Here is a 25,009-nt window from a genome sequence, read left to right on the forward strand (position 1 = left end):
TCCTTCTGGACCATTTTCAGGCTCTCTTTCTCCCCAGACCTAAAAGCCCTCTTCTTCTTGTTCAGGAGGGCCCTTAGATCCCTGGTGACCCACGGCTTATTGTTGGAGAAACAACGGACCTTCTTGGAGGGTACAATGTTCTCAACACAGAAGTTAATATAATCTGTGATGATCGAGGCAAGGAAGGCTACCGGTTGAGACAGCCTCAGGTCCAGACTACCGAGAGTGTGCGGATCAGCTTGGCAAAGTGATTCTGCATATTTTCAACCTCAGCCTCAGTCTGCAGGAAAACTTCCTATGTGGTCCCAGTTCCAAAGACTGCGAACCCCAGGGAGCCAAACCACTTCACGCCGGTAGCATGAACCTCTCACCTGATCAAGACATTGGAGAGAATCATCCTCAATCACCTCAGCCCCCTAATGAATGCAGAGCTGGACCCTCTGCAGTTCGCCTATCGTCCAGGTATTGGTGTGGAAGATGCTACCACCTACCTGATGCACAGGTCTCTTTCACACCTGGAGAACACGGGAAGCACGTTGAGAATGATGTTTTTTGACCTCTCCGGTACGTTTAACACCATTCAGCCGGTCCTACTGAGAGGGAAACTGGAAGAGGCCGGAGTAACAAACCACCTAGCCGCATGGATCATCGACTTCCTCACTGACAGACCACAATATGTGAGACTCCAGGACTGTACATCTGATGTGGTAGCTTGCAGCACGGGGGCCCCACAAGGCACAGTGCTCTCCCCACTCCTCTTCTCCCTCTACACATCAGACTTCAAACATAATACAGACACCTGCCACCTCCAGAAGTTCTCTGACGACACCGCTATTGTTGGACGAGTGACGGACAAGAGCGACCTAGAGTACAGGGGAGTCATTACAGCCTTTGTTGACTGGTGTAGGCAAAACCACCTCTACATCAACACCAGTAAGACAAAGGAAAAGGTCATCGATTTTCGGAGAAATCCTCAACAGACCACTCAGATGAACATCCAGGGTACAGACATTGTAATCGTGGAGAATTTTAAGTACCTGGGTGTTCACCTCAACAACAAACTAGACTGGTCCACAAACATTGATGCCCTGTATAAAAGGGGCCAGAGCCGCCTCTACCTAATGAGGAGTCTACGGTCCTTTGGAGTGTGCAGGACACTGCTGAGGACTTTTTACGACACTGCTGACATCTACAGTGTTTTATGCAGTGCTCTGTTGGGGATGCGGGAGCACAGAGAGGGACAGGAACAGGCTGAATAAGCTGGTCAGGAGGGCCAGCTCTGTTCTGGGCTGTCCTTTGGACTCTGTGGAGGAAGTGGGAGAGCGGAGGATGCTGACCAGGATGATGTCCATCATGAACACCACCTCCCACCCCCTGCATGTGCCTATGGAGTCCCTCCGAAGCTCTTTTAGCAATAGACTGCGGCACCCTCATTGTAGGAAGGAGTGCTTTCGCAGATCCTTCCTCCCATCAGCTGTCAGGCTCTTTAACAAAACAAATGGCTGTGTTTTAAGACCTACCGTATGCATGCATGTATGTGTGTGTCTGTGTCTGTCTGTGTCTGTGGGTGTGCTGTGTGTGTCTGTGTGTGTGTGTCAGTCTGTGTGTGTGTGTCTGTGTGTCTGTATGTGTGTCTGTATGTGTGTGTGCTGTGTGTGTGTCTGTGTGTGTGTGTATGTACGTGTGTGTGTATGTACGTGTGTGTATGTACGTGTGTCTGTGTGTATGTGAGTGTGTCTGTGAGTGTGTCTGTGAGTGTGTCTGTGAGTGTGTCTGTGAGTGTGTGTGTGCCTGTGTGTGTGCCTGTGTGTGTGCCTGTGTGTGTGCCTGTGTGTGTGTCTGTGTGTCTGTATGTGTGTCTGTCTGTGTCTGTCTGTGTCTGTCTGTATGTGTGTGCTGTGTGTGTGTCTGTGTGTGTGTGTGTATGTACGTGTGTGTGTATGTACGTGTGTCTGTGTGTATGTGAGTGTGTCTGTGTGTGTCTCAGTCTGTGTGTCTGTGTGTGTGTCTGTGTGTGTGTCAGTCTGTGTGTGTGTGTCTGTGTGTGTCTGTGTGTGTGTGTGTCTGTGTGTGTCTGTGTGTGTGTGTCTGTGTGCGTGTGTCTGTGTGTGTCTGTGTGTGTGTCTGTCTGTCTGTGTGTGTGTGTCTGTCTGTCTGTCTGTCTGTGTGTCTGTCTGTCTGTCTGTGTCTGTCTGTCTGTCTGTGTGTGTCTGTCTGTCTGTGTCTGTCTGTCTGTGTGTCTGTCTGTGTGTCTGTGTGTGTGTGTGTGTCTGTCTGTGTCTGTCTGTCTGTCTGTGTGTCTGTCTGTCTGTGTGTCTGTCTGTCTGTGTGTCTGCGTCTGTCTGTGTGTGTGCGTCTGTCTGTGTGTGTGCGTCTGTGTGTGTGTGTGCGACTGTGTGTGTGTGCGTCTGTGTGTGTGTGCGTCTGTGTGTGTGCGTCTGTGTGTGTGCATCTGTGTGCGTCTGTGTGTGTGTGTGCGTCTGTGTGTGTGTGCGTCTGTGTGTGTGTGCGTCTGTGTGTGCGTGCGTCTGTGTGTGCGTGCGTCTGTGTGTGTGCGTGCGTGCGTCTGTGTGTGTGCGTGCGTCTGTGTGTGTGCGTGCGTGCGTCTGTGTGCGTGCGTGCGTCTGTGTGCGTGCGTGCGTGCGTCTGTGTGCGTGTGTGCGTGCGTCTGTGTGCGTGTGTGCGTGCGTCTGTGTGTGTGTGCGTGCGTCTGTGTGTGTGTGCGTGCGTCTGTGTGTGTGTGCGTGCGTCTGTGTGTGTGTGCGTGCGTCTGTGTGCGTCTGTGTGTGTGTGCGTGCGTCTGTGTGTGTGTGCGTGCGTCTGTGTGTGTGTGTGCGTGCGTCTGTGTGTGTGTGCGTGCGTCTGTGTGTGTGCGTGCGTGCGTCTGTGTGTGTGCGTGCGTCTGTGTGTGTGTGCGTGCGTCTGTGTGTGTGTGCGTGCGTCTGTGTGTGTGTGCGTGCATCTGTGTGTGTGTGTGTGCGTGCGTCTGTGTGCGTGTGCGTCTGTGTGCGTGTGTGCGTGCGTCTGTGTGCGTGCGTGCGTCTGTGTGCGTGCGTGCGTCTGTGTGCGTGCGTGCGTCTGTGTGCGTGCGTGCGTCTGTGTGCGTGCGTGCGTCTGCGTGCGTGCGTGCGTCTGCGTGCGTGCGTGCGTCTGCGTGCGTGCGTGCGTCTGCGTGCGTGCGTCTGCGTGCGTGCGTGCGTCTGCGTGCGTCTGCGTGCGTCTGCGTGCGTCTGCGTGCGTCTGCGTGCGTCTGCGTGCGTCTGCGTGCGTCTGCGTGCGTCTGCCTGTCTGTCTGTCTGTCTGTCTGTCTGTCTGTCTGTCTGTCTGTCTGTCTGTCTGTCTGTCTGTCTGTCTGTCTGTCTGTCTGTCTGTCTGTCTGTATATATATATATATATATATATATATATATATATATATATATATATATATATATATATATATACGTACGTACGTACGTACATACATACATATACAGTGGTACCTCGACATATGATCGTAATTCGTTCCGAGACTGAGATCGTATGACGAGATTCTCGTAACTCGAGCGGACGTTTCCCATTGAAATAATTGGAAAACAAATTAATTCGTTCCAACCCGCTGAAAAAATACCAAAAACAGGATATTGGATTGGAAAAAATGTTTTATTTCTTCTAATTCGCCATGTATTGACAAAGTAATAAATAACGGAGTGGTTTAATAGTTATAAAATGTGTTTAATAAGTAAAATTAGACGCATTTCGCGGAGGGGAAGGTAACGACACACACAGAGGCGGGGGGAGGTGTTGGGGGGGACTTTATCCACGGCAACGACGCACACGTGTAAAACATGTTTTATTTCTTCTAATTCGCCATGTATTGACAAAGTAATAAATAACGAGTGGTTTAATAGTAATAAAATGTGTTTAATAGACGTAAAATTGGACGCATTTCGCCGGGGATATCGACAGCGACATACACACGGAGGCGGAGCGAGGTGTTGGGGGGGACTTTATCCATAGCAACGACGCACTCGTGTAAAACATGTTTTATTTCTTCTAATTCGCCATATATTGACAAAGTAATAAATAACGAGTGGTTTAATAGTAATAAAATGTGTTTAATAGAAGTAAAATTAGACGCATTTCGCGGAGGGGAAGGCAACGGCACACACGGAGGCGGGGGGAGGTGTTGGGGGGACTTTATCCACGGCAACGACGCACTCGTGTAAAACATGTTTTATTTCTTCTAATTCGCCATTTATTGACAAAGTAATAATTAATGAGTGGTTTAATAGTAATAAAATGTGTTTAATAGAAGTAAAATTAGACGGATTTCGCGGAGGGGAAGGGGACGACACACACGACGGAGGCGGGGGGAGGTGTTGGGGGACTTTATCCACGGCAACGACGCACGTGTAAAACATGTTTTATTTCTTCTAATTCGCCATGTATTGACAAAGTAATAAATAACGAGTGGTTTAATGGTAATAAAATGTGTTTAATAGAAGTAAAATTAGACGGATTTCGCGGAGGGGAAGGGAACGACAACACGGAGGCGGGGGGAGGTGTTGGGGGGACTTTATCCACGGCACTCGTAAACGAACAAACAAATTTAAATTAACTTGGATTAACATATACAGACACTCAACGTTTAATGTAACTTCACACAAAACTGAATTCTGATTTAGTTTTAATCTTTTGTACCTTTGTAACGGGTTGGCCCCACCCCGACGTTCCGGCGGAGCCTTCAAAACTAACGCATCAAGAGTTGTTTGGAACTTGCCGCTTCCCCGTGTCTGATTACCGAGTGTATATTCCAGTTCTTTTCTTTGCAAAACTTTGCCGATCCATTGTTATTTACCTGGTATGTAAATGTAGACCAAAGTGGGGGGGAAAACGGGTATGGAAATGCAAAGTCCGCCCAGTGCTCGTAGAAAGATTTTATACACGAAAGAGATGCAAAAAAGACAGTGCCATGGCCACCTGGCTTGGTCGCATCACGAAATTTTGACCGCATCACGGGCGAATTATTCAATCGAAATTTCCGTCGTAAGACGAGAATATTGTATGACGAGCGGTCGTATGACGAGGTACCACTGTACACACATACATATATACATTTATATATACATATATATACATATATACATATATATACATACATATATACATATATACATATATATACATATATATATACACATATATATACACATATATATACACATATATATACACATATATATACACATATATATACACATGTATATACACATGTATATACACATGTATATACACATGTATATACACATGTATATACACATGTATATATATATACATATATATATATATACATATATATATACACACATATATATACACATATATATATACACATATACACATATATACATATATATATATACATATATACACATATATACATATATATATATATGTATATACATATATACACATATATACACATATATACATATACATATATATATATATATATATATATATACACACACACACACACACACACACATATATATATATATACACATATATATATACACACACACATACAGTGGTACCTCGTCATACGACCGCTCCTCATACGACCGCTCGTCATACGACCGCTCGTCATACAAAATACTCGTCTTACGGGGGAAATTTCGATCGAATAATTCGCCCGTGATGCGGTCAAAATTTCGTGATTCGACCAAGCCAGGTGGCCATGGCATTTTTTTGCATATCTTTCGTGTATAACAATATCTACGAGCACGGAACTAATTAATTCAGACGAGTTTCTCACACGATCAGGAAACGCACAACGCGCGGGCAAAAAGAGGGCTTTCTGGGTAATGAAGTATACTCGTGCACACAACACCCATAGGCAATGGCAACCTTTCTCAGAAAAAAACTTCATTACCCACAATCAATACATGGGTAAGATCAACTATTGTATTTCCTGTAATTCTTTCTAAGGAAAGATGCTCCCGCGATCGTTCTTTAAAGACTATTTCTCGTTGGCAAGTGGTCGTGCGTTATCCTATTGTGATGACATTTGTATGCGACATTATCGAAATATTTTGAAGGGTAGACAAAAACAAACAACTCTTGATGCGTTCGTTTTGAAGACTTCGGCGGAGCGGCCAGGTGGTGTCAACCCGTAGAACTACGTAAGGTAAAAAAGATTACAACAAATTTAGAATTTAGTTTTGTTTGAAGTTACATTAAACGTTGAGTGTCTGTATATAGTTATCCAAGTTAATTTAAATTTGTTTGTTCGTTTACGAGTGCATTGTTGCCGTGGATAAAGCCCCCCCGAGCAGGCCCCCCCCGCCTCCGTGTATGCCGCTGTCTATACCCTCCGCGAAATGTGTCTGATTTTACTCCTATTAAACACATTACTATCAAACCACTCGTTATTTATTACTTTGTCAATATATGGCGAATTATAAGAAATAAAACATTTTTTTCAATCCAATATCCTGTTTTTGGTGTTTTTTTCAGAGAGTTGGAACGAATTAATTTGTTTCCCATTCATTTCAACTGGAAACTTCCGCTCGAGTTAAGAGAATCTTGTCATACGAGCTCAGTCCCGGAACGGATTAAGCTCGTATCTCGAGGTACCACTGTATATATGTATATGTACACGTGTATGTATATGTATATGTACACGTGTATGTATATGTATATGTACACGTGTATGTATATGTATATGTACACGTGTATGTATATGTATATGTACACGTGTATGTATATGTATATGTACACGTGTATGTATATGTATATGTACACGTGTATGTATATGTATATGTACACGTGTATGTATATGTATATGTACACGTGTATGTATATGTATATGTACACGTGTATGTATATGTATATGTACACGTGTATGTATATGTATATGTACACGTGTATGTATATGTATATGTACACGTGTATGTATATGTATATGTACACGTGTATGTATATGTATATGTACACGTGTATGTATATGTACACGTGCATGTACACGTGTATGTGTATGTGTACGTACACGTGTACGTACACGTGTACGTACACGTGTACGTACACGTGTACGTGTACGTGCGCGTGCGCGTGTGCGTGCGCGCGCGCGTGTGCGTGCGTGCGTGCGTGTGCGTGCGTGCGTATGTGTATGTGTATGTGTATGTGTATGTGTATGTGTATGTGTATGTGTATGTGTATGTGTATGTGTATGTGTATATGTATATATATATATATATATATATATATATATATATATATATATTTCAGCAACACACTTATTTATATATTTATTCATGTATTTATTTATTAACTTACTTATTACCTATCTATTTATGTCTAAAATGCCTTTACTATTTCTGCATCCTCACCCTCTTGCTACTGTGACAACGAAATTTCCCGAATACGGGATGAATAAAGTTATCCAATCAAATCCAATTTAGTTTAAAGATATCTGGTATTTAATGTGTATGTCGATCGGGCCGTAACATTCATTCATTTTCTTGATCGTTGCTTAGGGACGCTTGAAAAGTGGCTCTCATAACACGTTTTCACCAAAACTAATTCAGCCATTTCAATCTCGCCCTCTTTCTTGAAATGAGAGAGAAGTCATGATATTAAATAAATGCAATTGTGCTTGGGAATTTTGTCATTTGCTTTCGTGTTACATTCCCTGCGTCTTTCTTAAGATGTCTAGCACGTCGTTTGTGTCTTTAGCCGTCGTGCGCAGCCCTCTTCAAATTTTAATACTCACCGTCTTACTCCTCCAACTACGAAGACAAACAAAGATGTTTGCGGTGTGGAATGTCTCCAATGTTTATTATTATGCTGGTAAATGTTTAGGTAAAAACAACACACCGATTTCACTTGTCTTGGCTACAAAGCCCCAACTTTGAAAGTGAGAACACCGGGGACTTGGATTATATTACCTTTTCTTTGGAGATATTGAGCTTACTTCCAATTTTCTCAGCCATTCGCAGTTGGCTTTCAGGGTGAGACATCATTGCTGTAAAGCAGTCAAGAGCCTTACAGAAAAAGATGAAAAAAAAACAATTCTCAGATGTATGTAAATCAGAACGAAATTAACTTCAAAACCTGTGGCCAAACCCAGCCAACTCTGAGTAGCATGGAGTGGACACCCTGACCTACGTTGGCAAAAATGCTTTACCTCTTGAAACACATGATGTGACGCAGAAGTGCTCTTAAAGTTGACACTGATCCTCTCACAAAATTTCAGCAAATCTCTAAGGAAAAATGAAAACAAACATTGTAATCATATAATCCACAGAATGATGTCATGATAGATTAGGCACATTTGTATTCACTATACCTAAAATAATCAATTCCTGGCTACAACGGCCCACTCTCTCTGGTCCAAACAGAGAACCCTAATATTCCCCCAGTGGCTTTTCAGAAAATAAAAATGTAATACTAACAATTTGATCTCTGAATGTGTGTCAAGTAAGTAGAGGTATGACTATACAGTCATACCTCAATTTACGAATGGCTACAGGTACGACATTTTTAGGTTACACATTTTTTATATGCAAATGAGTGACTCGAGATACGAAAAAGATCCAAGTTACGAAATCCTCCAAAAAGTACATGCATTTCCTTATCCGTTATTTTATTTTGAAAATATTGTCGCGCATGCATTGATTCTCAATTTAGAAGATCGCTAAATTGCTACCCTCGACTGGGCTCTCATTTCATCATTCTCATCTCATTTTTTGAAACGCTTTATCCTCGTTAGAGTTGCAAGGGGTGCTGGAGCCAATCCTAGCTGTCTCCAGGCCAGAGGCGCGAGACACCCTGAATCGGTGGCCAGCCGATTGCAAGGCACGAAGAGACGGACGACCATGCACACACCCATTGCTAGGGCCAATTTGTCCAATCAGCCTACCATGCATGTTTTTGGAATGTGGGAAGAAACCGGAGTACCCGGAGGAAGCCCACGGGTAGAACATGCAAACTCCACACAGGTGGACGTGACGTGGAATTGAACCAAGGACCTCAGAGCTGTAAGGCCAACGCACTAACCACTCGCGCCACTGGGCCACCCCGCTCTCGTATAATGACAACAAACAGGGGGGCCCGGCTTTGCCAGTCCCACCTGCTTGTTTAGAACCAAAAGGCAATTGTTGCGCTATTAAAAATATTCTCATGTGAAAAATGGATGTTTAACAAAAAAAACATTAAGTTTACACACAGAGAAGGTGAAGAAATTCAATCACTCTTATGATCCGACAGCCGGTTCTGGTCACCATGAAAAATGTCAACTCTCCTAATTGCACGGTTTTGACAAAGGTATCGAAAGAATCTTCAAATACACACACACACCCATAAATCACGCTTTATAAGGATTATAGATTAATTTATTATTGTTATCAGCACCAATTTTGGTCAAAAGCTCCCAAGCCATTTGACAGATTGAAATGAAATTTACAGAAAAGATTGATAATTACCTTCTGTTTAACAAAAACCTGTTTTACCAATAACACTCAAATTATTAAATATTTATTTATTATTGTTATTAGCACCTAATATCTTCAATAGCTCACCAGCCATTTGACTTAGACAACAAATTTACAGAAAAGATAGGTAATTAATTACCTTCTGTCCAGACTACGGAGGGACTGTGCGGATACGCTTGGAAGAGTGACTATGCATATTTTCAACCTCAGTCTCACTCTGCAGAAGTCCCCCATCTTGTGGAAGACTTCCTGTGTGTGGTTCCAGTTTTATCCAACTGTACGATGTATTTTTCTTGTATCTGTGTCCGTTTTTGCTACTGCAACCAAGATGGCACCACTCAAGTGGCAGCCGGTAGCGATAGCTCCATCCACTCTTGCTCGTTTTGTTTTTGCTTCTATTCTATCTTTTTATATATTTCTTAATGCTTTCCCATATACTTTGCACTTTTTGCTTTGTTATGCGACCTTTGTGACTCGACCCCACCGGTCACGTGGCTTGGTTTCTTTGTGCTAGTCCTAGACGTCTTTGGAGCCGTTTAGCCGTGCCTCCGCTGTCATGCACGCAGGACAAGCTGTGAGCAGTGGATGATAGTGCTGCGAGAAGAGGCAACGCTCCAGACCGAGCATTCCATCATTGTTCTGGGAGCCTGAGATCTCTCCCCGGTCATATGGAGGAGCTGCCAGTGCTTGCTGGGCTGCTTCTGTGCTTTGAAGCCCCCAACCGGCTTCTTTGCTGCTGCTGATTAGGTGATAGGACAGTTTAGGAGGATCTAGGCAAGGAAGATAATCTTTAAAACCTCTAGACTACTGAGAGACTGTGCAGTAACCTCAGTCTCAGTCTGCAGAACGTCCCCACCTTGTGGACTTCCTGTGTGTGGCTGCAGTTTTTTTTTTACCTAGGTCAACAATGTCTTGTGTCTTGTCTGTCTTGCTACTGCAACCAACAAATTTCCCGAATACAGGATGAAATAAAGTTCTAATCTAATCTACAAAGTGGACGGCTTTCGGCCACGGTAGAATGGGCTCTTGCCGCCATCTAACGGATAACACGGGTATCACATCTACAATTATAACGGCCGCGGAGGGAACTATATCAGCGGCGCAGGGCACATTTTCACATGCTTTCTTTATTTTAAGACATTATTAAATCATTTCCTTATAGTTTTCTCTCATTTTTGTGTATTTCTTCACATCTTTCATACAAAATTGGGAAACTTTGACCAATATAAAGGGTTTAGTTGTTAGTTGTGTGAGGACCGTGGAACGAATTAGAGAAATTACGTATAAAGTACACCTCTACTTACGAAATTCTCAACTTACAAAAAAGTTCTGGAACCAATTAGTTTTGAAAGTAGAGGTACGACTACAAATACAACTACCGTATTCACTCGCATATAAGCTCTCCACGCGTGTGATTTTAATGTTCTCCCCGGCATGCGTGGGTTTCTCCAGGTACTCCAGTTTCCTCCCACATTCCAAAGACATGCATGGTAGGCTGATTGGACACTCCAAATTGCCCTTAGGTATGAGTGTGAATGGTTGTTTGTCTCCTTGTACCCTGCGATTGGCTGGCCACCAATTGAAGGTGTCCCCTGCCTCTGGCCCGAGGTCAGCTGGGATAGTCCCCAGCACACCCCGCGACCCTAGTGAGGATAAAGCGGTTCAGAAAATGAGATGGGATTCGAAATCCAAACAAAGCAGAAATAGGCTCGGCATAGTTTTTCTTCACAGGTTTGTGAGTGATTCGAAATGTAATCTGAAGAAACCAGGCAATGGCAACACGTTGTCCTTCTCAGTCTTTTATATTACCTTATTTTGTCGCATATTGACCTCCTCCACGTATAAGCCGCACCCAAAGAATTGCCTCAAAATCGTTGAATTTTAAGATCTCTCGTATAAGACCCCCCGATTCACAATTTTCACCTCCATATTCATAGTTTTAAAAGGGAGTACAAATCTGTTACTTTGAAGGAAAAATCTTAAGAAAACACAACACGCGGTATTTCTGAGATACCGTAAGAATCGAAAGGATCATCTGCTGAATTGCCCATTCAGAAAGGATGTTGCATGTACGTAGACGAATTCTAAGTCAAGCGAGCAGTACAACCAGGAAATGTGTCTGAGTCTCTGGATGCAATAATAGCATGAGATACACGTTACGCAGGTATCAAGGCTGATAATATAATGATCGACCACAAAACCTTCGATTAGCCTTAACAACTATTGGGATGTGCTGACATGGTAAACACTACGAACACTTGTATCATGGCTACTTGTGTCTAGCAGGTCACACCAAGTTTAAATACCGGTAAAATGACCGAGTGCATCAGAGATTATAAAAACTTCTGTGTTGAGAACACTGTACCATCCGAGAAGGTCTGGTGTTTCTCGAATAACAAGCTATAGGTAACCCCGGATATAAAGGCCCTTCTGAACAAAGAAAAGACAGGTTTTTTTTAATAGATCCGAGGACGAAGAGAGGCTGAAAATGGTCCAGAAGGAGTTGAGGAGGGAGATAAGCAGGGGGAAGGCCAGCTGCAAGAGGAAGCTGGAAGACCAACTCCAGACGAGCAACGCCAGAGAGGTCTGGAGGAGCTTGAAGACCATATTCGGCCATGGAGGCAACAGAGAGAGAGAGACCCTGAGTCTGGACACAGGAAGTGGGCAAATGAACTGAATCAGTTCAATATTCGATTCTGAGATGTGAGACTTCAGGACTGTATGTCTGTCTGATATGGTAGTTTGCAGCACAGGGGCCCCAAAGGGCATTGTGCTCTCCCCATTCCTCTTCGCACTCTACACATCAGACTTCAGACAACAAAGACACCTGCCACCCCAGAAGTTCTCTGACAACACCGCTATTGTTGGACGAGTGACAGACGGGAACGACCAGAGGTACAAGGGAGTCATCACAGCCTTTATTGACTGGTGTGGGTGAAAACACCTCTACATCAACGCCAGTACGACAAAGTGATCGATTTCCGGATGAAGCCAGGGAACAGACATTGAAATCGTGGAGAATTTTAAGTACCTGGGTGTTCACCTCAACAACAAAATGGACTGGTCCAAAAACAGATGCCCTGTAAAAGAGGAGCCAGGGTCGCTTCCATCTACTGAGGAGACTACGGTCCTTTGGAGTGTGCAGGGCACTGCTAAGGAACTTTCATGACACTATGGTGGCATCTACAGTGTTTTATGCAGTGGTCTGTTGGTGGTAGGGGAGCACGGAGCGGGACAGGAAATGGCTGAACAAGAGGGTCAGCTGTTCTGGACTGTCCTCTGGACTCTGTAGAGCAGGGGGCTCAAACTCGCGGCCCCCGGGACTATAATTTGCGGCCCCTGTCTTAATATGAAAGATTGTTCGTGCGGCCCGCAAGATTGATATGAATGACACTTGTTGTGTTCGGAGCTGAATGAACCAATCACGGTGAGGTATACGGCTCTGGAGGGCGGGACATCGGCCGGGCTGTCCAGTGCCTCACTCACTCACTCATTCATTCATTCCTCCAATCAGCTCACTCCGCTCGGCGCACACAGTCCTCCGCTGCTCTCAGCATAGAACTGAATGAGGAGCTATGATCCGTGATCCAGCCTGTGTCTGTCTGTAGCCATCTCCGCGAGTGAAACTGAAACGTAACAGTAAGTGCGTTAACATGACACTTGAGAAATTCGGAGAACTGCCGTAATCCAATACGATCGGAGAGCGAAACTACGCATGCGCCACAGACCCGCGCGACTGAAAGTTAAAGTTCAACCCGAGACTCATTCCAAGTGGAAACAGATTACAGAGCCCCAGAGATGTCTCTTTCAAAGCATGCCGTGAAGAGAAAGGTCGGTGATGAGAACAGACAGTTTCAAGAAAAGTGGGGAGTGCAATATTTCTTTGTTGAGCACAGGTGCACCCCGTGTCTCATTTGCACTGAAAAAGTTGCGGTGCACAAGGAATACAATTTGAAACGTCATTATACTACGAGACATGCTGAGGAGTACGAAAAATACCAGGGAGATGAGAGACCCAACCAGGTTGCCAGTCTTAAAACATGTCTTCTGAGGCAAGAGGATTTCTTCAAGAAGGCTACCAAAGACAGTAATGCAGCAGTCAAAGCTAGCTACGCCGTTTGTGAGTTGATTGCTAAATCAGGAAAGCCATTCAAAGAAGGTGAATTTATCAAAAAGTGCATATTACAGGCTGCACATATTGTCTGTCCAGAAAAGAAAAGTCAGTTCAACCACATCAGCCTTTCTGCCAAAACCGTGCCAGAAGGCATTTCTGACCTGTCAAGTGACATTTATGATCAACTGTGTGAGAAAGCACAATGTTTCAGTGTATATTCAGTGGCTCTTGATGAGACCGCAGACATCAGACACTTCCCAGCTCGCAATATATGTCCGTGGTGTTGATGACAATTTTGAAGTGATGGAGGAGTTGCTCACAGTAATTCCAATGCATGGCCAGACCACCGCTAAGTAAATATTTCACCAGCTGTGTGATGTCATTGAGAATGTCGGTTTGCCATGGAAGAGCTTTGTTGGAATAACAACCGATGGAGCCCCATCAATGACAGGGAGGAAGAATGGACTGGTAGCATTGTTCAAAAAAACTGGAAGAGGGTGTGGAGGAGGCCATAGCTCTGCACTGCATTATCCATCAGCAGGCCCTTTGCAGCAGATGCCTGAAGATTGACAATGTGATGTCTGTCGTTGTGAAATGCGTCAAACAAATCAGATCCAGGGGCTTAAAGCACAGAAGGTTCCGTGCTTTTTTAGAGGAAATTGAGTCAGAATATGGGGATGCGCTCTACTTCACTGAGGTACGTTGGCTCAGCAGGGGAAACGTGTTGAAGAGATTTATTGAGTTGAGAGCAGAAGTAAAAGACTTCATGGAGATAGACGGGGTTGCTGTTCCTGTGCCAAGTGATCTCAAATGGCTCATGGACTTAGCTATTCTTGTTGATATCACACATGAGCTTAATGTACTGAACAAGAAGCTACAAGGCCAGGGGCAACTTGTCAGTGCTGGCCTACTTAATATACCACGCCGATGTGTGTGGTGCTCACGCTTAGAGAAAAAATATGGTGCTCAGGATTCCAGCGGGGCATGTCTCACCCCTGTCCGCCCACAGAGCAGTGTGCTCGGTGAAAAACCCCTCCAATGTGTGTGGGGCTCAAATTTGAAAAATTTCTGGAGCTGCAGAAATTCAGCGGGGCGTCGTCCAACCCAGTCCGCTCACGGTGCACTATTCTCTGATCGGCTCGGGGGGGGACCCCCGCCAATTTTTAAAGTGCTCAAACTCGGGAAATATATGGAGCTCGATAATGAAACTCAGCATGTGATGTGTCATTAAAATCCGCCCACGAAGCAGTGTTCCCGGGGAGAAACCCCTCCGATGACAGTAGGGGTATGATTTACCTACTCGGCGGGCCGGATTAAAAATCCTAACGGGCCGTATATGGCCCGCGGGCCGAGGTTGACAAACATGTACACACGATCGGGGGGCAGGGCGAGCGCGCAAATCCCGTTTCGGCGAAACCTCCGTTCGGCAGAACATCCATTCGGCGACCTGTCTGTCTGTCAAACGTCCGTTGGCGAAACGTCTTTATTACAAGTCCGTACTAGATTTAGGTCTTTTGCCGAGTAAACGTAGCTTATGGAGAAGCACCATCAATTTCGTCACACGCAGTTTCTGCGTGTGATGACAAGTAGGCTTGTGTGTTGTGATAACTACAACAGGGGCCTATGTCCGATGTCCGATTATTATTTAGGCGAATCATCCGAGTACCGTTAATACAGACATTTGAAACGGAATAAAAATAATTAGTTTTCTCTACTTAGCCAGCCAGTGTATATCTACTGTATGCTCATTATATATTTTTTATTTTTTTATTACGCATTGATTTATTTTTTATTCATCTTTAAGTTAATTTATTTAATTCACTATTTTTTGTTAAAAAATAAAGATATTTGATAACGTTGGAATGTTTTATCAGCGCTTTTCTTGTGGAAATCCTGATGCGGCCCAGTCTCACCCAGACTCTGCCTCTAGCGGCCCCCAGGTAAAGTGAGTTTGAGACCCCTGCTGTAGAGGAAGTGGGAGAGAGCAGGATGGTGGCCAAGATGATGTCCACCATGGACAACACCTCCCACCCACTGCATGAGTTTGTGGAGGCCCTGCACAGCTCCTTCAGCAATAGACTGCTGCACCCTCAATGCAAGAAGGTGTGCATCCGCAAATACTTCCTCCCATCAGCTGTAAGGCTCTTCGAACCAAAAATGTCTGAAAGTTAACACCACTTGTGTCGACTTTCACCTCTGCAACGTATATACACATACACATACATAATAATAATAATCGGACATAGGCTTTGTCATCATCATTGACTCGACAAAAGCCTAATTGTCATCATACCCAGCTGCGTATGACGAAATCGGTAGTGCTTCTCCACAAGGTGAGCTTTCCAGCAAAAGGCCCAAATAAGTGATAATTTCAGACTCGTTGGCATTCTGCCGTGATGGATACATCGCATTACCCCTCGAGCACAACCAAATCCCGCCGACTGCAGATAAAGTTTACCTCGCAGATGCCAACAAAGAAAGAAAAAACGCATCACTTACGTCCATATGTCTCCTCACTTACCTTCAGTCAGCCAGTAGGAGGCAGATCACCGCCCAACGTCCTTCATGTTACCTGACCCCGAAGTTATTACACAGAAGGGATTGTGTGTCGTGCTACCGCAAGTTCAGAGTCCTGATGGCTGTGGGAAAAAAACTCCTTAAGCCTATTTGTCTGTACTTTGTGAGACCAGTAGTCTGCCAGAGGGCAGCAGCTGGAACAGGTTGTGACCAGGGTGGTATGGGTCCCCGACAATGTTCTGCTGAGGTAACGAGGGCTGGCAATGTCTTCCAGTGAGGGCAGAGAGCAGCCGACGATCCTCTGGGCAGTGTTAATCACTCTCTGCATGGCCTTTTTGTCTGCTGCCGTGCTTCCAGCGTACCACACTGTAATGCAGTATACCAGGATGCTCTCCACAGTGACCTCTATAGAAGGTCACCAGAAGCTTAGTGTCCAACTTGTTCCTCCTGAGTACCCTGAGGAAATGGAGTCGTTTCTGGGCCTTCTTCACTACTGCCGTGGTGTATATAGACCAGGAGAGCTTGTCCGTGACGTAGACCCCCAGGAATTTGAAGGACTGAACTGTCTACACATACTCCATTTATGAGGAGTGGGGCCAGGATTATTTCTTTAGTTTTCGTGGTGTTTAGTGTGAGATTCCTCACCAAACACCACAAAGACAGTTTGTTGACCTCATCTCTGTAGGCAGACTCATCCCCCCTGAGATGAGTCCGACCACAGTGGTGTCATCGGCAAATTTGATGATGGAGTTAGAGTGGTGGGTCGGTGTACAGTCGTATGTGTACAGGGAGTATAGAAGAGGACTCAGTACACAGCCTCGATGGGAGCCAGTGCTCAGTGTAATGGTGGAAGAGAGGTGGGGACCAAGTCTAACAGTTTAAGGACGGTTTGTTAAGAAGTTCTTAATACCAGGAGCAGATGGAAGAGGATAGTCCAAGGTGGGAGAGTTTGTCAGCCAGAATGTCTGGTATTATGTTGAAGGATGAGCTAATGTCAATGAAAAGCATCCTCACATAGTTCCCATGGTGCTCCAGGTGGCTCAGTGCTGTGTGTAAAGCTACGGCAATGACGTCCTCAGTGGACCTGTTTGCTATACAGACGCTCCCCTACTTACGAACATTCGAGTTACGAACAACGGTACATACGAACATGTCTGCAAATTGCGTTTATGTCGAAAAATGTTCGTAAGTTCGATTTTGTAATGTGCGCCTTTTTCCGAGTAGTGCTTCTTTCCGCCGCTAATACCGACGCCTGGCGCTGTGAGAGCTCAGCTCACCCAGCATCTACCTTCTTCTGCCCACTTCGTTGCAGTGCGGAAGTGCATGAACGTATCTCCAGTGCGCAAAAAACCTTTTTCATTTTTATCATTAAATATCTCGTGCATCCATTATTCAATATGGTTGGTGAAAAGCGAAAGGCTTCTATTGAGGGAGGTGCAAGGAAGAGGCAAGCCATTTCATTTGAAATGAGTGGCAATAATAACGAAGCTTGATGCGCGTTGCACGGGAATACAATTTGAATCGTTCGACCGTCAGTACTATTTATAAACAGAAAGATCGAGCAGCAGGACCCAAATATTGAACGTTGCACAAAGTTTGCAAATCAATTGAATGATGCCATACAGTGCTACCGCATCATTTATGATGAAAAAAAAGAAAACTGCAATTGTCATTAGATAGCTTCTTTCGGCCAGTTTCTAGTAAATCTCTCTCTCTCTCTAATGTATGTATACAGTACTGTATGTATTATCTCCATTTTATTTAATTTTTTTGTTCAGTACAAACCAATGCGTGTTACTTATACAAATCTTAAACATACAAATGCACTTATATAAACCTTCAATATACTTATAGGCCTTAAACATAAATTATAATACAAAATATAGAACTGAACAACTTATAAACAAATTCAACTTATGAACAATCGCCCGGAACCTAACTCGTTTGTAAGTAGGGGAGCGTCTGTATAATCAAACTGGTGAGGGTCAAATGCGGGAGGGATTGCGTCCCTGATATGGCGGGCGACCAACTTTTCAAAGCACTTCATGATCACAGGCGTAAGTGACACAGCCCTGTCAATGGTTGGCTTTTTAGGGACATGGATAACATAAGTACGCTAGCGACTAGAATAAAACAGGTACGCTAGCAACTAGCATAACATACGCTAGCCTAGTGTCATTGTAACGCCATTTGTATCGACAAAAACAGCATATACCGGCAAATGAGACTTTGCCCTATTACACGGTGTGAAAATACAATCAGCAACGTTAAAATGTTATTGTGGAAGGACATATTATTTCATTTTATTACTGTGGACTGATGCATACCTTAGAGAAAGTTCTCTCCCCTCCAGCGGAGTGGAGCTCTCCTTGTACATCTCGTGGTGATTTTCAATAATGCTTTGTGGGCATGATGGCTCCAAATGCCGATCCCCAGTAAGGTGGCAGAATATATCCAATAGACGATCTGCTACAATTTTAAGTATCGGAAACTTACTGATAACAACCTGCAAACAGAAAATGGATAAGCTCAAATCACAAAAGTCTTGTACAGTTGTACCTTCTTTTAACAAATATAGTCCTACCTCTACTTACGAATGCCTCTAGGTATGAAATTTTCACATTTCTGAAACCTTTAGATGTAAATGAGTGGCTTAAGATATGGAAAAAAGGTCTAAGTTACGAAAACGTCAATACATTTCCTGTATCCAATACATAATTTTGAAATTGTCGCGGATGCATTGCTTGTTGCTTGACAATTTCACTCATTGGCTGTCTCACAACAACTCCCATGTTTTTTTGACTGCCGTTTGTCGTGGTGTGCTTGAACTTGTGCTTGGAAGAAGCTGTGGCAGAGTGCCTTTGATTTACAGTTACTGTATTTGTCGGACTATAAGTCACACCCGAGTATAAGTCACAGGCCCCGCTACACTCAGAAAAATAATTCAACTTTTAGTCTGGAAAAGGCTGTAGATGTATTTGGGCTTAGCATCATTATTCATCCGATTCATTTTTTTCTTTACTTTATTAATGTCTTAAGTGGACCTTCTGCAAAGAACACGCATCATCCCTGGTCGCACCAAGGGCCTGACGTCCGACCTAGCCCAGGTGGCCAGCTCAGCTTCCCGTGTCCAGGACATGCTGACCACCATGCTAGCATACATCAAGGATGTGCTGGTAAGTCGCAGCAGACTTTGTGTCAATTTGCCGTTATTTTTTTAAATTGGTACCCTTCTCCATGTTCAAATATGTTGAGATAAACTGCTACATAGTGTCGCCTATAGCTTATCTTAAAAAAATATGAGTTATCTCACTAGAAAAAAAAAATCCCATGATTCACTGTGCTGACCACTAAGGCTAAGAACGTTTGTGAATGAACATTTGAATAATACAATAGATTTAAAACAGTGAATTATTTTGTTGTAATCACATCTAATGGAGACAAGAAAAATAGGAGCAAGAGGAAGAAAAAAATCATATTAGGAAGAAGCAGGTACATCTCGTAGAATTTCGATAATTCCTTTAAAATTGTCCACTTGTTTCACCTCAGTCTGGGAAGGTGACGGCAGACAACAGTGTGGGTCGATTCCTGATGGACCTGGTCAACAAGGTGCCCACCATCACGGCAGAGGACTTCGAGAACATGATCAATTCTAACATCAACGTACGTTTATGTTCCTTTTCATGTCTTCAGAATAGTTGATAGCAAAATGCACGTGAAGTTACACTATTTTCAATGTTTCCTTGCAGGACCTCCTGATGGTGACTTACCTGTCCAACCTCACCCAAGCGCAGATCGCCCTCAATGAGAAGCTGGTGCTGCTTTGAGGCGCAGATATTTAATTTTTTAATCACATTTTTCGTTTTCGCAAATGAATAAAGGGTAAATATTCCTTGGAGTGTCATGTGAAATCAATTGTGATAATATGCGGGAAAGAGATGTCAATTATCCAGTTTTTTTAAGGTATTCTCGATCATTATCGGTCAACTGTTACCCAAATAATCGTGACAAAGGCATTCTGTTTATTTAAAAGGGAAATGGCTTCTATTCTTTCATTGTATTCAAGCAATATTGATATTTAATTTTTCTAGTAGCACAAGTGTACAAATTTTGCCTCGGGAGATTGGGAAATTGACATTTTTAAGCACACTAACCACAAGTAAATGTTTTTGGGAGTAACACGGGAACTCTGGCTACCGAGATATAGATATAGATATAGATATAGATATAGATATAGATATAGATATAGATATAGATATAGATATAGATAGATATAGATAGATATAGATATAGATATATATATATATATATATATATATATATATATATATATATATATATATATATATATATATATATATATATATATATACACACATATACACACATATACACACATATACAGTGGTACCTCGAGATACGAGCTTAATCCGTTCCGGGACTGAGCTCATATGACAAGTTACTCGTAACTCGAGGTAAAGTTTCCCATTGAAATGAATGGGAAACAAATTAATTCGTTCCAACTCTCTGAAAAAAACACCAGAAACAGGATATTGGATTGAAAAAAAAAGTTTTATTTCTTATAATTCGCCATATATTGACAAAGTAATAAATAACGAGTGGTTTAATAGAAATAAAGTGTTTAATCTAACTAAAATTGGCCGGATTTCGCCGAGGGGAGAGGGGCTTCGGTTTTTTTTTTTTCCTCCACACAACGCACTCGTAAACAGAACAAACACTCCACCCTCACGTTCGCTATCGATGGGCTGTTTGCTGTCGTACTATTCCCTTCAAAATATTCCGAAAATGATGCACACAAATGTCTTCACAATCGGAGAACACACGACCACTTGCCAACGAGCAGCAAGCAGTCTTATCAGCGATCGCACCGCTGCTCATGGGAGCTTCGGAGGCGCTGGCTAGCGGCTCATTTTAGCTTGTAGCATCTGTGTTCGCATCCCCTCGAACGGCGACTATGATAGAGTTGCTACCGGGGATGCTGTTGCGAGCCAGTGCCCCCGATGTTCTTATGAGCAGCCAACGAGCAGAGTCTTTTATCAGCGATCGCCCCGCTGCTCATGGGAGCTTCAGGGGCGCTGGCTAGCGGCTCCTTTTAGCTTGTAGCATCTGTGTTCGCATCCCCTTGAACGGCGCCTATGATAGAGTTGCTACCGGGGATACTTTTGCGAGCACGAGTATACTTCATTACCCAGAAAGCCCTCTTTTCACCGCGCATGCGCGTTGTGCGTTTCCTGGTCTGAATAGCTCATCCTGTGCTCGTAAATATTGTTATACACGAAAGATATGCCAAAAAAAATGCCATGGCAACCTGGCTTGGTCGCATCACGAAACGTTGACCGCATCACGGGCGAATTATTCGATCGAAATTTCCCCCGTAAGACAAGCATTCCGTATGACGAACGGTCGTATGACGAGGTACCACTGTATGTATATATGTATATATGTATATATGTATATATATATATATATATATATATATATATATATATATATATATATATATATATATATATATATATATATATATATACATACACACACACACACATACATACATATACATGTATATGTATGTATATATGCATGTATATATGCATGTATTTATGCATGTATATATACATGTGTATATGTGTATATATATATATATATATATATATATATATATATATGTATATATGCATACATATGTATATATATATGTATATATATACATACATACATATGTCTATATATACACATATATATGTATATATGTCTATATATATACACACATACATATATGTATATATATATATATATATATATATGTATATATGTATGTATATATGTATATATATATATACAGTGGCGGGCCGTCAGGGCCTTCAAGGCCTTCTCTGCTGGCCTAAGAAATATCTGAATCATATTATATTTTGTCCATTGATACGTACTTATTATTCCAAATGGTCTGTTAGCTTCCTTTCATTGCTTTTCCCCCTGGTTGCACTGCTTCCAGATGTGTGTTTTGATATTGAAGCATTTAACCAATCACATTTCAGCCATTATTTGTTGCCAGATCAGATCTGCCTCAAAGCCTGCACAATCAGTTCTTGCGGGCTCTGCTGCATTAAACTAGACTGTTGCTTTTAACCAATCAGATTTCAAGTTGGCAACCCCACAATATTTTTCATAGGCGTTAGCATTTTGCTGGCTGGGATATGTCATTGCTTTCACAAACTATGATTGGCTAGTAGGCGGGCCAAAGCAGTACCGAGGCAGCCGAGATCGCAAACTCCAGCCGGGAAAATGGTGTGTGGTGCACTTTCAGCGCGCTAACTTAGCTCCACAAGCAAATAGTATATTGTTGTATGGATTTAATGCTATTTTCAAAACGGACTATGCCGGAAATATGACAGGACAGGCTCGACTTTCATCATTAGCTTCGATGGCGATAGGAAAGAAGGAAGAAAGAAAGGAGGATGGATATTGTGTAAAAAGGATTTTTGGTGAGCAAAATTACAAATATGGCTATATTCCTAAATAATATTTCAATTGTGGGCCAAGTTCTGATATCTGAAAAGCTCCAGTATTTGTATTTAAGATCCATTGTTTGTATTTAATCACAAAATGCTGCTAGGAAGTGGATTTTACTCCAGTTTAATTTTTGGCGTTTCACCATTGACGTCCATCGCTGTCTTTTCCCGGGAAAAATCACCCCCCTGGCCTGGTTGTAATGTCTCAAAAGCTCCAGTATTTGTATTCAATCAATAAATGATGCTAGGAAGTGGATTTTACCTAATTTTAGTGCATTTTTTGTCATTTCACGTATGGACGTATCAACGTCCATCGCTGTCTTTTTACCGGGGAAATGATACTCCAGGAGGATGGATATTGTGTAAAAAGGATTTTTGGTGAGTAAAATTACAAATATGGCTAAATTCCTAGATAATATTTCAATTGTGGGCGAAGTTCTGATGTCTAAAAAGCTCCAGTATTTGTATTTAATCAATAAATGCGGTTTTCGGCTGGATTTTACCCCATTTTCGGGCAATGTTTGCCCGTACGCCATTGACGTTCATCGCTGTCTTTTCCCGGGAAAATCACCCCCTGGCCTGGTTTTAATGTCTGAAAAGCTCCAGTATTTGTATTTAATCATGAAATGCTGCTAGGAAGTGGATTTTACCCAATTTTTGTGCATTAATTTATTGATTATTTTTTATGTGTCGCAGCTGTAGCTGCAGTAGAGGTTTTATAGCCATGAAATAGTTTGAGGGTTGGATTGATACGTTGAAGGCGCTACCAGAAAATGCACCGCCCGCCACTGTGTATATATGTATATATGCATGTATGTATGTATATATATATGTATATATATATATATATATATATATATATATATATATATATATATATATATATATATATATACATACACACACACGTACATACATACAGTGGGGCAAATAAGTATTTATTTAACCAACAATTGTGCAAGTTATCCTACTTGAAGAGATTAGAGAGGCCTCTAATTGTTAACATGGGTAAACCTCAACCATGAGAGAAAGAATGTGGAAAAAAACAGAAAAGCACATTGTTTGATTTTCAAAGAATTTATTGGCCAAACATGGTGGAAAATTAGTATTTGGTCATTACCAAAAGTTCATCTCAATAATTTATGTACCCTTTGTTGGCAATAACAGAGGCCAAACATTTTCTGTAACTCTTTACAAGCTTTTCACACACTGTTGCTGGTATTTTGGCCCATTCCTCCATGCAGATCTCCTCTAGAGCAGTGATGTTTTGGGGCTGTCGTTGGGCAACACAGACTTTCAACTCCGTCCACAGATTTTCTATGGGATCTGGAGACTGGCCAGATTACTCCAGGACTTTGAAATGCTTCTTACAAAGCCAGTCTGTGTTTGAGATCATTGTCATGTTGAAAGACCCAGCCACGTCTGATCTTCAATGTCCTTAATGATGGAAGGAGATTTTTACTCAAAATCTCTCGATACATGGCCCCATTCATTCCTTCTTATACACAGATCAGACATCCTGTTCCCTTTTCAGAAACACAGCCCCAAAGCATGATGATCCACCCCCATGCTTCACATTGGGTATGGTGTTCTTCGGATGCAATTCAGTATTCTTTCTCCTTCAAACACGAGAACCTGAGTTTCTACCAAAAAGTTCTATTTTGGTTTCATCTGACCATAACACATTCTCCCAGTCCTCTTCTGGATCGTCCAAATGCTCTCTGGAGAACCGCAGACGGGCCTAGGTGTACTGGCTTCAGAAGGGGGACACGTCTGGCAGTCCAGGATTTGAGTCCCTGGCGGTGCATTGTGTTACTGATAGTAGCCTTTGTTACTGTGGTCCCAGCTCTCTGTAGGTCATTCACTAGGTGGTTCTGGGATTTTGCTCACCTTTGTTATCATTTTGACGCCACGGGATGAGATCTTGCATGGAGCCCCAGATCGAGGGAGATTATCAGTAGTCTTGTATGTCTTCCATTTTCTAATATTTGTTCCCACAGTTGATTTCTTTACACCTAGCGTTTTACCTATTGCAGATTTAGTCTTCCCATCCTGGTGCAGGCCTACAATTTTGTTTCTGGTGTACTTTGACAGCTCTTTGGTCTTGGCCATAGTGGAGTTTGTAGTGTGAGAGACTGAGGTTGTGGACAGGTGTCTTTTATACCCATAATGAGTTAAAACAGATGCTATTAATACAGGTAACGAGTGGAGACCTCCTTAGAAGTTAGACCTCTTGGACAGCCATAAACCTTGCTTGTTTGTAGGTGACCGAATACTTATTTTCCATATATTTTCCACTCTAATTTGGAAATAACTTCTTTAAAAATCAAACTGGGATTTTCTGGGGGGTATTTCTTCCAAGAATACCT

At 42.8% G+C, this 25,009-nt stretch overlaps 2 protein-coding genes across 5 annotated transcripts in view; one reads left to right on the forward strand and one right to left on the reverse strand.

Annotated features, from left to right (window-relative positions):
* mdn1 (midasin AAA ATPase 1) overlaps positions 1-25,009 on the reverse strand; it is a 305,960-nt gene that overhangs the window by 244,001 nt on the left and 36,950 nt on the right. For all 4 annotated transcript variants that reach the window (XM_077586594.1, XM_077586596.1, XM_077586595.1 and 1 more), the window contains exons 10-12: positions 18,435-18,613; positions 8,171-8,246; positions 7,932-8,027 (exon numbers count right to left, since the gene is read on the reverse strand). In XM_077586594.1, coding sequence (XP_077442720.1) covers positions 7,932-8,027; positions 8,171-8,246; positions 18,435-18,613 — 351 coding nt within the window. The remainder of the gene's footprint in view (positions 1-7,931; positions 8,028-8,170; positions 8,247-18,434; positions 18,614-25,009) is intronic.
* Positions 19,129-19,999, forward strand: LOC144064244 (eukaryotic translation initiation factor 3 subunit F-like). Its single transcript, XM_077586601.1, has 3 exons — positions 19,129-19,283; positions 19,657-19,770; positions 19,857-19,999. Exons 1-3 carry the CDS (start codon positions 19,245-19,247, stop codon positions 19,932-19,934), a joined length of 231 nt encoding a protein of 76 aa, XP_077442727.1. The 5' UTR covers positions 19,129-19,244; the 3' UTR covers positions 19,935-19,999.

The sequence above is a fragment of the Stigmatopora argus genome, chromosome 19 (genome assembly GCF_051989625.1).
Source record: "Stigmatopora argus isolate UIUO_Sarg chromosome 19, RoL_Sarg_1.0, whole genome shotgun sequence".
NCBI lineage: Eukaryota > Metazoa > Chordata > Actinopteri > Syngnathiformes > Syngnathidae > Stigmatopora > Stigmatopora argus.

What these genes read in the sequence shown, in the direction of transcription:
- LOC144064244 (XM_077586601.1), top strand. Translation starts at nt 19,245, where the DNA reads ATGCTGACCACCATGCTAGCATACATCAAGGATGTGCTG. An exon ending in CATACATCAAGGATGTGCTG is followed by an intron (nt 19,284 to 19,656) that starts GTAAGTCGCAGC and finishes GTTTCACCTCAG; the next exon opens with TCTGGGAAGGTGACGGCAGA. An exon ending in TGATCAATTCTAACATCAAC is followed by an intron (nt 19,771 to 19,856) that starts GTACGTTTATGT and finishes GTTTCCTTGCAG; the next exon opens with GACCTCCTGATGGTGACTTA.